The sequence below is a fragment of the Hypomesus nipponensis genome, chromosome 5 (genome assembly GCF_054491055.1).
Source record: "Hypomesus nipponensis isolate SF chromosome 5, ASM5449105v1, whole genome shotgun sequence".
Lineage (NCBI taxonomy): Eukaryota > Metazoa > Chordata > Actinopteri > Osmeriformes > Osmeridae > Hypomesus > Hypomesus nipponensis.
This window is the reverse complement of record NC_140365.1, coordinates 12919811-12933845: the sequence shown is the minus strand read 5'-3', so window position 1 is coordinate 12933845 and position 14035 is coordinate 12919811. Positions and strand designations below refer to the sequence as shown.

Sequence of the window (14035 nt, the reverse complement as noted above, 5' to 3'; positions counted from 1 at the left end):
ACCCTTAGAAAAACATGTGTATAACATTCATTTTTTCATGGTATTATATTCAACTTTTGAGTTGAATTGGGTAAGGCTTCAAGCTGTGGTCCAATGTTGTCTTCCAGCTAATACCTACCACCTCTAGGCCTCTACAGGCCTCTGTTTACAAAACAAAATCTAGGCGGAATTATAAACTTTCAATTTCCTTGTGTTCAAGCCTCTATTACTCAACACCAGTAGGACTGACAGGGGTCCTGACAACAGGGGAAATATCTTCAGTGTCAGCTTTCAAAAGAGACCATTTACATGCATGTACTCCAAATGGTTCAAGAACAGCTTTCAAATTACTTTGGGCATGCTGTTTAGGCATTTTTAGTCTCCCAGAGAAGACAACCTTTGCCTAAACTGACACACCAACTCAGAGAACTGAGTTTCAACATCTAATTACATACACATTCAGTCTCCATTTTTTACTCTATTCTTAAGGCATAACTATGTTTAACTAAATGGGTGCACCTCTCTGTCACCAACTGTCTCTGGAGTGGGGGGTGGGGGCTTCACAGGGTGTCTACAGGTGTAAACAAGCTAAATGTAAGACTTTTTAAGACCTTTTAATACCACTTCTAATTGAAATTAATTTACTAATTGACCAAATTTACGATGGAAATAGAAATAAAAGGTGGAAATATACAGTAATCTTCCCAAACACTGATCTCTGTTCAATATGAACAGTACGGTGAAATGAAAACAATCGGTTGAGTTTAAGAAATCTACTAAGTGTGTGTAATGCGAAAGGATAACACAAAAATGGAATTGCTGTCCTAAATTATATTTTTTATTACACAACGGTGGAGCAGAAACAAAGGCAAATGTGTGAGATGAACTGATGCGGAGCACAAATCATCCAAGAAGCGGTACTTCTCTTGAGTGTTTTTTATTCAGATTCAAAGTCTATAACTTGAACTGGTTTCATTACTTAAGACACTAAAAGTCAGCAGCTTGGCATGCTGGGATATGGAAAGGATTAAACATTTAGACTTTCATCAAAGTAAAAAATGCTGGTTTGGCCTTTTTCATCAATGTCCCCAAAAAAAGCAGTCTGCAGAGCTACTGTGTCTGTGGGGTGACTGTCTGTCTCTGGAGGGCTGGCAGGCAGGGGCAAGCAGGGCCTGCAGGCAGTCAGGGCAGGCCAGCTGGATGAAGCTGTCCTGGGGTCAGGGCTGAAAAGAAATTGTCCAGCTAGAGGGGGGTAGTCCAGCAAGGGATCTGTTTTTCTCTCAGTGTCCTCTGTTGAACTCTGTTGAGCAGGCCTCTGCATGACCCTCCAGACCCGTAAAAGTGAAGAAAGGATCCATGTCAGTTGTGAAAAATAAATCTTTTACATTTTGACTGTGAAATGCAGTGGCATTACTTGAACTTGAATCCAAATGTGTTGAACTGATGGAGACCCGGCCATGCAAAGTCACTCCAAACATTTGGCTCGATTCCAGGCTCTAGCAACAGTATTTAGCTCTAAACTGGTCAATATACACATCTGACCAAAGACCAGCTCAACCTTTGTCTGTAATCAGTGATTCTGACTGTCAGAGACCTTTAAATAGGCTGACCGAGTGAAACTAGCCTGGCTAACGTAGGTCGCTTTCTCAGGAAAATGACAAATGAAGTAGGCTTGTTTGGAAAGATCCTATATACTGGCTATCTTCAGCAGACTGTTATCTACAAAAAACAGGCCTCCCTGACATTTTAGGACTAGAATTTAGTGAATTACGATATTGTTTACACACTGCCAGTGAGTGAGCGAGCCGAGTCTGTCACAGTCAAAACAATGTACCCCCGGGACGCAGTCTCACTCCACTTTTAAGTTTTCAACAAATCACAAAAATAATCGGAGCATCTGGCTAAAAGCACAATTCCCACATCTCCTAAATACTGCCCTCCTCGACATTTTTGGTGTCGAACGAACTGTGAAATGGTGAACTTATGAACACGACGCAACCAAAACATGGCTGCCGCCTAAGCCTATGCGGTCTCCCTGACATATAGGCTTATTACAAAGACTTTCACGACCCAAATCAAAATTCTGAGCCGACAGGTCTGTGGGGAATCGCTTGTTCTCCTAAAAGCTGCCCTCCTCTACCTCCTTTGATGAATTTGCGGAGATGCTACATGATTCAGTAATTACACAGAGGGAAACAGCTAGCTACTTTTTGAGTTCGGTTTTCCGTCACTTCAAACTCATGATCTAAAGGTCTCAAAGTGCTCAAACCTTCACCAACGGCGAGCTGCGATTGGAAGCGAAATGAAACATGAGCAAAAGACCAAGGGTGGGGGCTTGGTCAGAACACCATTTCCAGAAAGAATGTGTGTGCGTTTCGCCAAGCTCGTGCGTGTGTCAAGTAAGTTGACCACTTCTCCCTCTTTGCGCTGTATCGCATAGCATATTCAATATGCGACGTGCGGGACAAGGGTGAAAATGCTGTGCGATACAACGCAAAGCGAGACAGGTGGTCACCCTAGTGTCAAGGAGCAGGATGAGCCTGTGAGAATTAGGAGCGCGTGCTGTGGAGCAATTCAATTGAATTCAATCATATATAGACCGAGGTGAAATTGTTTATGGTATTTCAGAGTGATGTCATCTTGAACCCTATTGGGTTTGAAAAACCATGAGTCAAAATTATATAAGATTTATTGACACAAAGATATTGAGGCAATGTGGACATTTACATAAATACACCCCTTTCAGCCATTTTGTATTGCATTTCTTATTCAATTTGACCAATTATAAAAACATGTATTCTACATATCTGTAACAAATTTCAAGTCAATTGGATCTATGGTTCACGAGGAGAAGGGTTTTGAAGGTTGTACCAAATTTGGACAGTATAGCAAAATCTATCATGGCGGACCTTATGGGTCCTTGAGGCTTTTTTGTTCCCCATGAGAAATAAGGCATGGATACCATTTTCAGGCATTTTGGAATAATGGGGCGCTGGGGAAATCACGTAGACTTTGGGCGTGTTTTATAGCGCCACCTATGGGCGCACATGGGCCACTAGCCGTGTGGGAGTAGTGAGGGACCTGTTGTATCATTGGGCCAAATTGTAAAAAATTGGGTACAGGACCTTTTGAGCTGTTGGGCCATTTGGCGTAGAAATATAATTAATAGGAATACTAACAAAAACAATAGGTTCTTTCCTACCGGAGGAACCCTAATAAAACTAACAAAAACAATAGGTTCCCTCCTACCAGAGGAACCCTAATAAAACTAACAAGGTTTGCTGTTGCTTGGCCCCTAATAAAAAGAAAAATAATAAGAAAAGGTAGAAACACTTAAGTCGCTTCGCCGCTTCGCGGCTTGGCCACCAAATATAGCTGCAAGCAGCAATGTGGTGGCCAAGCAGGTCAGATGACCCAGAAGAAACTTTTGAAATCTAGTGACTGTGGTGTACCTGGCTTCCTTTGCAGTGGCTTACAGTCTTGCTAAACAGAGAATCAGAGACATGACAAGCTTGTCAGCTTTGGCTGGATTCGAACCTCTGACATTGACGTTTCCAGGACACTAATTTATCCAAGTGGGCTATTCTCAGTGCTGGAAATCACAAATTTCAGTTACTGGGTAAAAATATTAGCAGTTTTTCCTGTGGCAAGCGTGGTCAGATTTGGCGTGAAGTTTAAACAGCTGTAATTCAGTTATATTTTGACATGTCACAGTGATTATGGTCTGAAGATAATCTGTGACAAATTAGGTGAATTTGGGATATTCACCAAAAACGTTTTATTCATTCATTCATTCATTCATTTATTCACTACTTCACATGTGTCAGACACAGGATCGCCCCCTAGCGGTTAGATGACACAACCTTTTGTGGACCTCTTTGGAACAGGGTCCCCGAACACCTGTACTAAATTTTATGTCAATTCAGCAAATATTTTCTGAGATATGACCACTTTCACTTCCTGTTTTGGTGGCTTCATCGCCGACTTTGATCAGCTTTAGAGTGTGCCAAAAGAGTTTGGAGAGTGTGCCAAATTTCACAACTTCTGTCCATGTGGTTGGGGCTGCCATAGATGCCATAGAATGAAGTAGGCGGTGTTACATTTTCAGAATCAGTTTCATTCACAAATCTGTCTCGGCACATTTGATGCCTCAAGCTGATGTGTTTCACCAATGTGTCGTGTTTAAATTGTATGGTGCCGGATGCTTCAGCAAAGTTGTTTTTTCCCGCGTGTTGACCGCATCGAGAGCAGGAGACACAGTACATTGTGTTGGTGATTTTGCAATATTGAAGCCACGTAAACTCACTTAGCCATTCCTGTCAGAAATGTTGTTGTCTTGGCTTTTTCACCACAACAGGCGACTCGTCACCTGGGGGAATTCGTCGTAGCTCGCTAAGCGGTTTAGCGAGCTAATTTTCAGGCTAAGATAAAAAACGCCCCTCATTTTGGTTCGTGGAAACAACTTCCGATAAATCACCATAGTAACATATCAATTAGCACTAACCTGCTCCAGAGCAGGCTAACGTAAGTGTAGCTGGATAAGCTTGCCACACCCTCGGAAAATAATTGGCAGCTCCCTGTTTGAGAGACCCGGTTGACCAAGGAGATATATTCTAGTTCGATTAGCTTTCCATACCAATAGAGTTCTTAGCGATCGCCAAGATCATTTATTTCACACGGATGAGTTCTTGTTTGAGCAATATCGATTCAGCCGACAAGGACTCATTTATTTGCAAGACCTTCTCGGGCCGTACATTGCAAATATCACACGCCGCAGCAAGCTTTATGCTTTATGAGCTCATGCTGCTGTAGCCTGTGTAAATATGTTAGGCTATGTTTTAAGAAATGTCTTGTCTGTTGTGCCTGTGCTTTTTATATTTCACACTGGGAGAGTGGGAAACGTCATATCAATTCCTTTATATATCTTTACGTGAAGAAATTGACAATAAAGCTACTTGAAACTTTTCCTGTGCTTCAGACAATGCATAGCCTTGAGTTTTGTTTGCGTCAGGTACATTTGTATAGCCTACAGATAACATTAGCAAAGCCGCAGCATGCGTTGTAAGAAAAGTGTAGGCTATTGGCGCTTAACCAGCTGATGAATCAATTCATCATATTCCCTGGCTGTGTCCAAGTCAATGAAATCAAAGATTGATTTACACATAGACCTACATGCATAGGCTATACACACAAATAGTACATGATAAAAGCACTTTAAGTAGGCCTACATATATCCTCATAAGTGTCTATGAATTTGTATCAATTAGATACTCCTTGGCCTAGTTTTTATACTACTTATTCTGAAAGAGTTGATTTCATTATTTTTGCTAGCAAGATCTCATTCGATTATAATAATTTCCATTAAGCCTACTGCAACCAGGCACATTTAAAGAAATGTGTTTGATTGGGGTAATAAGGCACCAAAATACGCCTTTAGCTTATTGGAATTTTTTTGCCAAGCTGCCTGTCTTGCTCTGGTAGCGGTGGCGGTGTTTGACTTAGCCATGATAATATGCTTATTGTCTTCGTAGAGACTCATTACAATAGTTTGCTCGGATGGCGAGAATATCACCGCTCTCTCTTTCGTCTTTTCCGCAATCATACCGTTAGAAAATCACGGTTTTGGTGATCGACCTTTCCTGCCTTTTGAAGTAGGACGTGCTCGTGCACTTGTCCTGATGAGTTTAGCCTGATTGAAATTAACCACACGATTTGGATGCGGATCAGCCGTCGACGAACCGATATTTGCGGTTCTCAATTAGCTCGCTAATGTTAATGGACTAAAGGGACAATTGATTAACTTAGCTTCAACCCCTACGACGAATGGGCCCCTGATTTTTCCTTCTTCTCTGCAAATTGTTGTTGTGGATGGCCTGGCTTTGCTGCACCATAAAAGCGTCAATGGTTCGTTTAGCCATTTTTGACTGAGCTGTGACCTTTTAGACGCTACGACAGCGAGTAACACATCAGTGATATGTGACCCGTGCAGTTGACTAATCACTTCTGGACACTCCCCCTCTCACGCACATAGACCTACACTGGTGGGCTTGTGATCTTCTCGTCTTTTAACATGAAATAACAACTAAAATAAATTCCAAATTTGTAAGTCGCATATGCGCGAGTACCGTATTTCTTCGAATGAACGCCGCTTATCAATTAGGTGTGCGTTGGCAGTACAACTGTCTCAAATACAAGTGTTCTATACATTCTGTAGAAATCTGAAGCAGCATGCCGAAACGTTCATACACTTTAGCTTTCAAACAGAAATCTGAGCAGAAAGTTATGTAGGCCTACATGTGTAATAAATACAGGGGTTGAATGTAACTAAATAACTTCAGATTTTTTTGGTGCAGCGTTTATTCGAGGGCGGCGTCTATTACACAATATTCATTTTTAGTGCAGCGTTTATTCGAGGGCGGCGTTTATTTTAAGAAATACGGTACTTGTAAAAAATGCTTGCCCTGTCTCAAAAACTGGTTGCAAACTGCGACCATTTGGTTGCATTGGGCGCTCTTGAGAGGTGGGACCAACAGACTGTTGTCAGAAGAAGACCGTAGGTGGGAGTGTAAGGCTGGACAAGAGATTGGATGTAGTCAGATGCAGTCCCATTCCGTGCTCGAAAGGTCAGTACCAGGGTCTTGAATCTAATGCTGGCCGTGATGGGTAGCCAGTGGAGGGAGATGAAGAACGGGGTAACATGGGAGCGTCTGGGTAGGTTGAAGATCAGACGGGCTGCTGCGTTCTGAATCCTCTGGAGAGGATTAAAAGTTCAGGGCGAGGTATGTTCTTTGTTAAAATTTACACCACAAACGGAGAGCACAAATGGTTGCTGGAGATGTCGTCTCAAGCAGGCCCTTTGAACCTTGCAATTCAGCAGGAGGGCATCACATGCAGAGGGGGGAGACTCCCCCCAACTCTATGGTTCCTTTGCATTGGCATTTGGTGGGTAATCAGCATACTGAGGGTGTGGTCGGGCTGACCTCGCAACAATGTACATACTCACAACAATGTACTATGACAACACGGAAGTACAATTACAGATCTAACCGCCTACTTCTGTAAACATTGGGAACGTTAGAACTGTAAGAAAGGCAAACTTGACATAATTCACAAATCAGTTAAGGTTATTTTGTTGCTGCTCAACGACAACATAGATAGCCAAAGTAGCGTAATGTCGCCAGCTTTGTTGCTACATACGATTTTTGGTTGCTCGGGAAGCTGAAAAGTCACTGAACTGGCAATACTGGCTACTGCACTACTTGATCAAGAAGAGCTTTGCTAAGGAAAACAAATTAAATTCAGAAAACAGCGACACTACCACCATGCTACTGGGAAATGTAGTGACCGCAACTGCCCAGCACCGTAAATGTAAATCAGACTTAAATGTATATATTTAGGAGTACATTGTTACTGTGTACATGTTGATGATTCGTTATTTGGCACCCGTTGCTCGAGGGATTCATTTGCTGGAAAGGTAACCTGGCACCACAAAATCTACTCTCTGTTCATTCCAAAGTATTAAGTGGCTGGGGATTTGGTGATTGCTGTTGAAATACCCTAGCCTGGCTGCCAGCCCAACTTCTCCCCGCCCACAAAAAAATTTGGTGGGGAAGTTGGGTCTGGAGGGTCTCGTATTGGGAACAACTACATAAAACCAGGATCTGGGCGGACCAATGAAATTGCCAGGGCGGGCTTTATACGATGATGGACAGATGATCAACAGTAACGTAATCAACAACGTCACGAAAGAGCCCTTGGGTTGAATTCGTTTTCAACAAACAACATATTACGTTGCTCTGATTGGTTGTAGGTCTATCCAATTGAGCGTAGAGGCATTTGTTTTACGAGTTCGGTTGAAACACGCCCCATAGTTACAGCCCAAAGGAGAGTTTTCAGACTCATATTCTGACTAGAATTATGAGTTTGACAACGTCAGGCTAGAAATACCCTAGATCCCAGTGCTACCAGGGGCCTATTCCATAAAGGCCGCTCAAAAAAGCTAGACTTAAAGTCCTAAACCAGACTTGAATAAGTTTAATTAGTCAAGCGGGGCTTAAGCGGTTCCATAAAGGCCAATTTCAGCTCACGCAGTCCTACTAATTCAAGTCAGATTTACGTAGCTTTTACGTAGATTTACGTAAACTAATTGCGCGTACACCCTATTTTTTAACAGCCCGAGAGGTAGAACATGGATCATACAGCATGGCAAAAGCAATGCACACGGCCACATGACTTCTTCCAGAAAGAACGTCACCCTTTTAATTGTGTACAATGACAGCTCCCTCATCCACCGCTTGAATCAATGTAAAATGACACGCCATGATTGACGTCGTGAACGTAGACCTTCGTTGATTAAAAAATACCTTCTAAACTAATCTAAATTGACTTTTTTGACATTGTTTAAAATAAATAGCCTACTATTAGCCTAATTAAAACATTATCCAGTATCCTAGTGCTAACTTTTTAACATGGGTTTTGTGTCGGGGAAATGGGGGTCGGATTTAGGTTTGTTTTGCAATTGTAGGCTACTGTTAACAATTATATTGCTATGATAATTATACTCGGATAATTTAGATTGAGATGTAGGCCTATGCCTGATGCCTAAACATTTGAAATCACAAACTAACATCCATACATTTAACGGCTATGGTGCGTAGCCTATCAAAGCATTATTCATCATTGTTTAATGCATTAGGCTAAATGTTGTAGCCTATGTAGGCTATTTACGTTGATTTTCTATCAATGTTGAACTGATGAGAATAAGAAAATGAGAATATACGTGGTAAATCATCGTCTTCCCGTTGGGTCAGTGTTACAGGGACGTCTGGTTAAGCACCAAGTCACGCTAAGCCTGACAGTTAGTCTGACCCTGACCAGACTAGTTTCGTAGCCTAAGTTGCCATAGTAACCGAGTTCGAACTACGTTGAGCTAGCTTTATGGAACCGAATGAACAAGAAATGAGTCAGACTAACTGACATAAGTCTGGCTTATTCGGTAAACTAGCTTTATGGAACAGGCCTCTGCTGTCCCCCCAATGAAAATGTTAGTGTTTGTGCATGTGTGCACATTTACTGTATACATATGTTCTGTAATTATATCTTCTTTCTTACTCGACTGCTCCCTTACACGGATGCAGATTATCTGTCACTCAACAGCCAGAACCCATAGGCACACAAGGGAATTCATGGCTTGCAGATAGACACATGCACACATTTGAAATATTCCTAAACAGAAAATCTGAAACAACAAAATGTAGATATCCTAACTTGCTCTGATACACACTTGTACATACAAAAATATGTATTCTGTTCTCTCTAATACACACACACACATGCCTGCACTCGGTGGCAAAACCTTTCTTCCACTGACAGATGGATGGGGACTAATAGCATAATTAAGTACCCGGCTGGCGGTTCCTGTTTACCGCTCGGTTGCTAAGCAGTGACATCAGCTGATCCCTCCCTCTCTCTAGTATAATCCCCTTCCCTCCCTCACTCTCCTGAACACACACACCAACTCACACACACACACATTAGTCAGCCGTGGGCAGGGTTTGGAGTAGAGGGAGAGAGGGAGAGTGCGGGCAGACAGAATAGCGGTGTGTCAGTGGAGGCAGACAGACAGCATGGTTGAAGCTTGCAGGCAGTTCTAGGACCAGCCAACGACTCTCCATGTAGTCCCAGTACCAGCAGAGCTTAGAGGGGGGGAGTCAAAGGAGACAACACCTGGACATATATCTAACCATACTGCTGGATGCAACAAACTGACCTAACCAAAATATTTTTTTTTCCCCTGTAGGGTTTGTACTTTTTGAGAAGTGGAGGTGTTTGCCTTTGGGGGACTTTTGGTTTTATTTCTGGGCTGGTGTCTGGGCCGGGCGGGCATTCCCGAAGGACCGCATGCATGACACAACGCAAAGGCGAGAAGCCCACCATCAGCATCCAGGAGCACATGGCCATTGATGTGTGCCCGGGCCCCATCCAGCCCATCAAGCAAATCTCTGACTACTTCCCCCGCTACCCAAGGGGTATCCCCCCTACAGCGCCCCCGCCTCTTAGCCGGACGGGCTCCCTGCGTTCCGCCTCACTGAACGCTACCGTGGACACCTTGGCTGGTGAGGATGACCTGGACCAAGCCTTTGCTGGGGCTACTGCTGCCCCATCAGCATCCACCAAAAAGGAGGAGGAGCCTGACGTGGAGGGCTATGACTCAGATGACTCAAGTGAGTACCACACCAGTTACCTGTTTTCTTTTCTTGTTTCCTCACATTTCTCCTTCTTTCTCTACTATTTTTGTTTCATTCCATTGTTGTCTTCTGCTCACCATCTTTCTGGGGGATATTCCAGAAAGCTGCTCCCCAGCTGACACCCAGAGTTGTAGCAATTTGTCAGTAGGTTGATGCAACATTGTGAATCAGCTGGGGGGTTAACTTAACCGGTTATGTTACATAACCTGTTTTCTGGATTACCCCCCTGCACAGTCAACTTTGTTTCTCTTACACTCTTATTTACTGTCCCTCCTGGGTTGTCAGTTGTCAATAGAATAATGATGGATTTGCATTGCATATTTTCTTCCTTAATACTACCCCTCTCTCTGTTCTATCCTTTCCTCCACTTCCTTCTAAGGTATCCATACAATACAACTGTGTCTACACCCATTATCACCCCCCCCCCCACCCACCCACGGTTGCCAGGTTCCTTTCTGCTGTATGTCTGCGCATCTGTTTGTCGTAGCAGATACTCTGCTTGCAACAGCAACAGTTGTCTTTCAGCTAAGGGCTGTTGCTTCAATGCCATGTGTCAAATCCTGCCTGACATTACACATATCTAGCGCCAACTGTTTCTTTTTCAGGAGACAAGGGCTGTCTGTGTAGATTCCTTTTGTGTTAGAAAATAAAGGGAAATTACCCTGTAGTGATTTTCTTGTGCTATCTAAAGGCTCATCAGGGTGTGTGATTCATGCTTTGTCTCTGAATAAGCAGCAATACAGACTTTCTGGTTTGTAGGTGTGCTGTTGGGTTTTGACGAGGGAGCTGTTCACATCCACACGCAAGACAGAAGACCAAAAAGCATAACTGGCAGTTCAAGATTTACGAGCTGTGTTCATGTCTGTATATAATGTTCTACCTATGAATGCATTGATTCTGTTTTCAAGGATGCCGCTGCTTGCTGAGGACACTCCTCACAATGCCAGTCTCTAACGAGCGGGAAGGCGGTCGCTACACAGAGACAAATTGTCATGTCCCCTTCTGTAACATCAGAAGAGAGCTGACACACCAGACACACATTTTCCCTGTTGTTGTGCAGTCTGCCAGTCCCTCCGTCAGAGTATCAGGCTACTAATGCATGAATACACAACTGAAAAATAGTCTGTGCCCTTTCCATACCCAACTAATCCTTCAATCCAGTTTTAAATGCATCCCGCTGATATAATGGTGGTGCTTGCTGTTTTTATACAAGCCTTCATTTATAGGTGAGCGTGACAACAGTGTGGCTTGGTTAAAGGGTAAAGCCATCCAGAGTGGAGTGGAGAGTTGACATGTTTCCAGGCTTAAAGCTTTTCTAATCCCCCACGCCAGTATTGGGGGATGGCAGAGAGTAGGATAGGCAGCCTCTAACAGATGTTGACCTACAACCTGGTACGAGGATCTAAACATGAGGGAAAGATGATTGTTTCTATGTGTGTGCATGCGTCTCTGGGTCTCGGTGTGAGAGAGAGGAAACAACAGAGGGATAAGTGCTCACGCTATCACAGGGAATTGTGTACAACATTAGTGTAAGTAATAGAGGGAGACATTGAGCTAAGAGATATTTTGAGTGCCTAAATATTCCTTTCCTATTCAAGTTATGTGTAAGATTGAAAATAGTGTGATTTTGGCATGTTACACATTTAATGAGCATTCCAAAGTGGACATTCATATTTAATCAGTTCCAATGTCAGATCAGGACACTAAAATCGTGCCATTGTCTTCCATTCCAGATATCAGTTATGTTGATCTGATCATTCAGAGCTATTGGGTAGTCTTGTCTAAGGACATCACAGAAAAATGCCACACTATATATCCAAAATGTGGGCACAAAGCAATAGGCAAAAAGTATGGACTATTTACTGTGTCCAGCTCCTCCGGCAGTGCAGGTAATATTGCTGAGAAGCACTTTTTGACATATTTGCTGAAATAAACTTCAAATCCTGATAGCAACAAATAAATCTAAAGATTTGACCGTAAAATGAAATCAATCCGATATCTGTGTGCGTCGCAGGACTGTAATAAACACTCAAGGTCGTACCAACCCTACTGATTGGACGGCATTTGGACCGAATGCAATGATTGGACGGGCTTCTTGTCTGTCTTCTTACCTACCAGCGCAGTTGTGTCATATGTTTTGGAGGATCTTTTCAGTGAGGGGGTGGGATATTTTGGTTTGAATCCTTTCAAACTCAAGCTAAAATTGCTAGGCTTGCAAAACTTGCTTATCCTGCCTTTAATGAGTGACTTAATTTGACCTGAACTCGTGAACCAAATAAAGTCAACCATATCAGTTTTTGGTTGTAAGGCGAGCAGTATAAAACAGACACAAACACACGTGATGGTATTAGTATAGAAAAAAGCATAACCGTCTTGGGCAGCAACTTGGATAGTAGGAATGTGTGATCGCCATGCACACCCACAAGTTATTGAAGAAAAATCTTCATGGGCTCATCTCCTTTAAAAATTGAAAGATGGTAGTCAGGAAAGGTGGTAGGTGAAATGCAGCTAGTGTGTGTCTTCTGACATGATTTTCTGACAGATACTTTCTCACTTCTAACTATCGTTTCCACCTTGAGACTTACCCCCCTCACACACACCATGAGCCCTAGTGACTCGGAACATCAGGGAATTTGATCCATGGTGGGACTCAAAGGGGATGCATTTTGATACCGATACAGCTTTAGGATGTGCTCGAAGAACCCAGCTGTGAATTTTTTTGTAGAATGTTTACATTTAGTAACAGATTTTTTTAATAGTGTATTTTGCCATAAGAGTACCATCTTCTGTAACCCTTGAAGCAGTAGCAGTTGCCCTAACCTTAACTATGGTCCAGGAGTGGTGGTGATACAAAGTCAAGGTGGATTTACCAAGGTCTAAAACGGGTCATGTTTTCACACCACACAGTTTGCTATGAGATTCAGCTCTACTATGAACTGGCTGACTGAATCACACAGTACAGTACTTCTAAAGGTTTAGGAGTGGCTTGATGGGAACAGTGTACGTAATGGCTGTCTATTAGTCTGGGACCTCTTCCTTCCTTTCAGGGATGGAAATTAGCACCAGACAAATGTGGGTGATTTTGTGTTGTGGCGGGTAAACTCGCTTCACCTACCGGCCTCCGTGGCGGGTAAATAAAAATAGCATTCCGTTTTCACCCAGACACTTTAGAGGTGGCACACCTTCAAAAAAAAATTCTGTTACATCGCAGGCGCTAAGAGGTCCGCTGAGAAAACATCTCAGGAGGAGCCAGTGGACAAAGAGGTGAAAGTCAAAAAATGTTTTTTTAAAGAACGATGGAGAAAAGCAGAAAATGGGGAGTCCCGCTATTGGTTAGTTTACGATGAGACAAATCTGATAATGTACTGCTCTGTATGTCGTCAACACGCTACAGAAGATGCCAAAACTAATAGTTTGATTGTTGGGGCTAAAAACCTAAAACTGGAAGAATAGTATATCAGTTTGTGGTTTGTGTATGTATAAGAGAGAAAGTGTCAGTGTTTCATTGAGACTTGAGATTAAATAAATTGCTTAAGTATTGCAGATCTTGTAGTATTAATTTTCACATGCAGTTACACATTGGCGGTTAAAAACAAGAAAGTGGCTGGTAAAAATATTGAGTGGCTGGTATATTTTGAAATTTGTGGCCGGTGGACAAAATGTAATTTCCATCCCTGCTTCCTTCAATTCTGCTTTGATTGGTAATGTAGGAGAGTAAATTGGTTCTTTGTAATCATATTGTGTGAATCCCCCACTGCAATTTATGATAAAAAGTAGTAAATGTAACCCAAGCCATGCACCTGAGAATG

General features: G+C 42.7%; 1 protein-coding gene across 2 annotated transcripts in view; it reads left to right on the top strand.

The window, feature by feature from the left end:
- Positions 1 to 9883: 9883 nt before the first annotated feature.
- The window catches only part of doc2b (double C2-like domains, beta), a 303902-nt gene continuing 299750 nt past the window's right edge, over positions 9884 to 14035 (top strand). For both annotated transcript variants that reach the window (XM_084698130.1, XM_084698129.1), the window contains exon 1: positions 9884 to 10202. In XM_084698130.1, coding sequence (XP_084554256.1) covers positions 9884 to 10202 — 319 coding nt within the window. The remainder of the gene's footprint in view (positions 10203 to 14035) is intronic.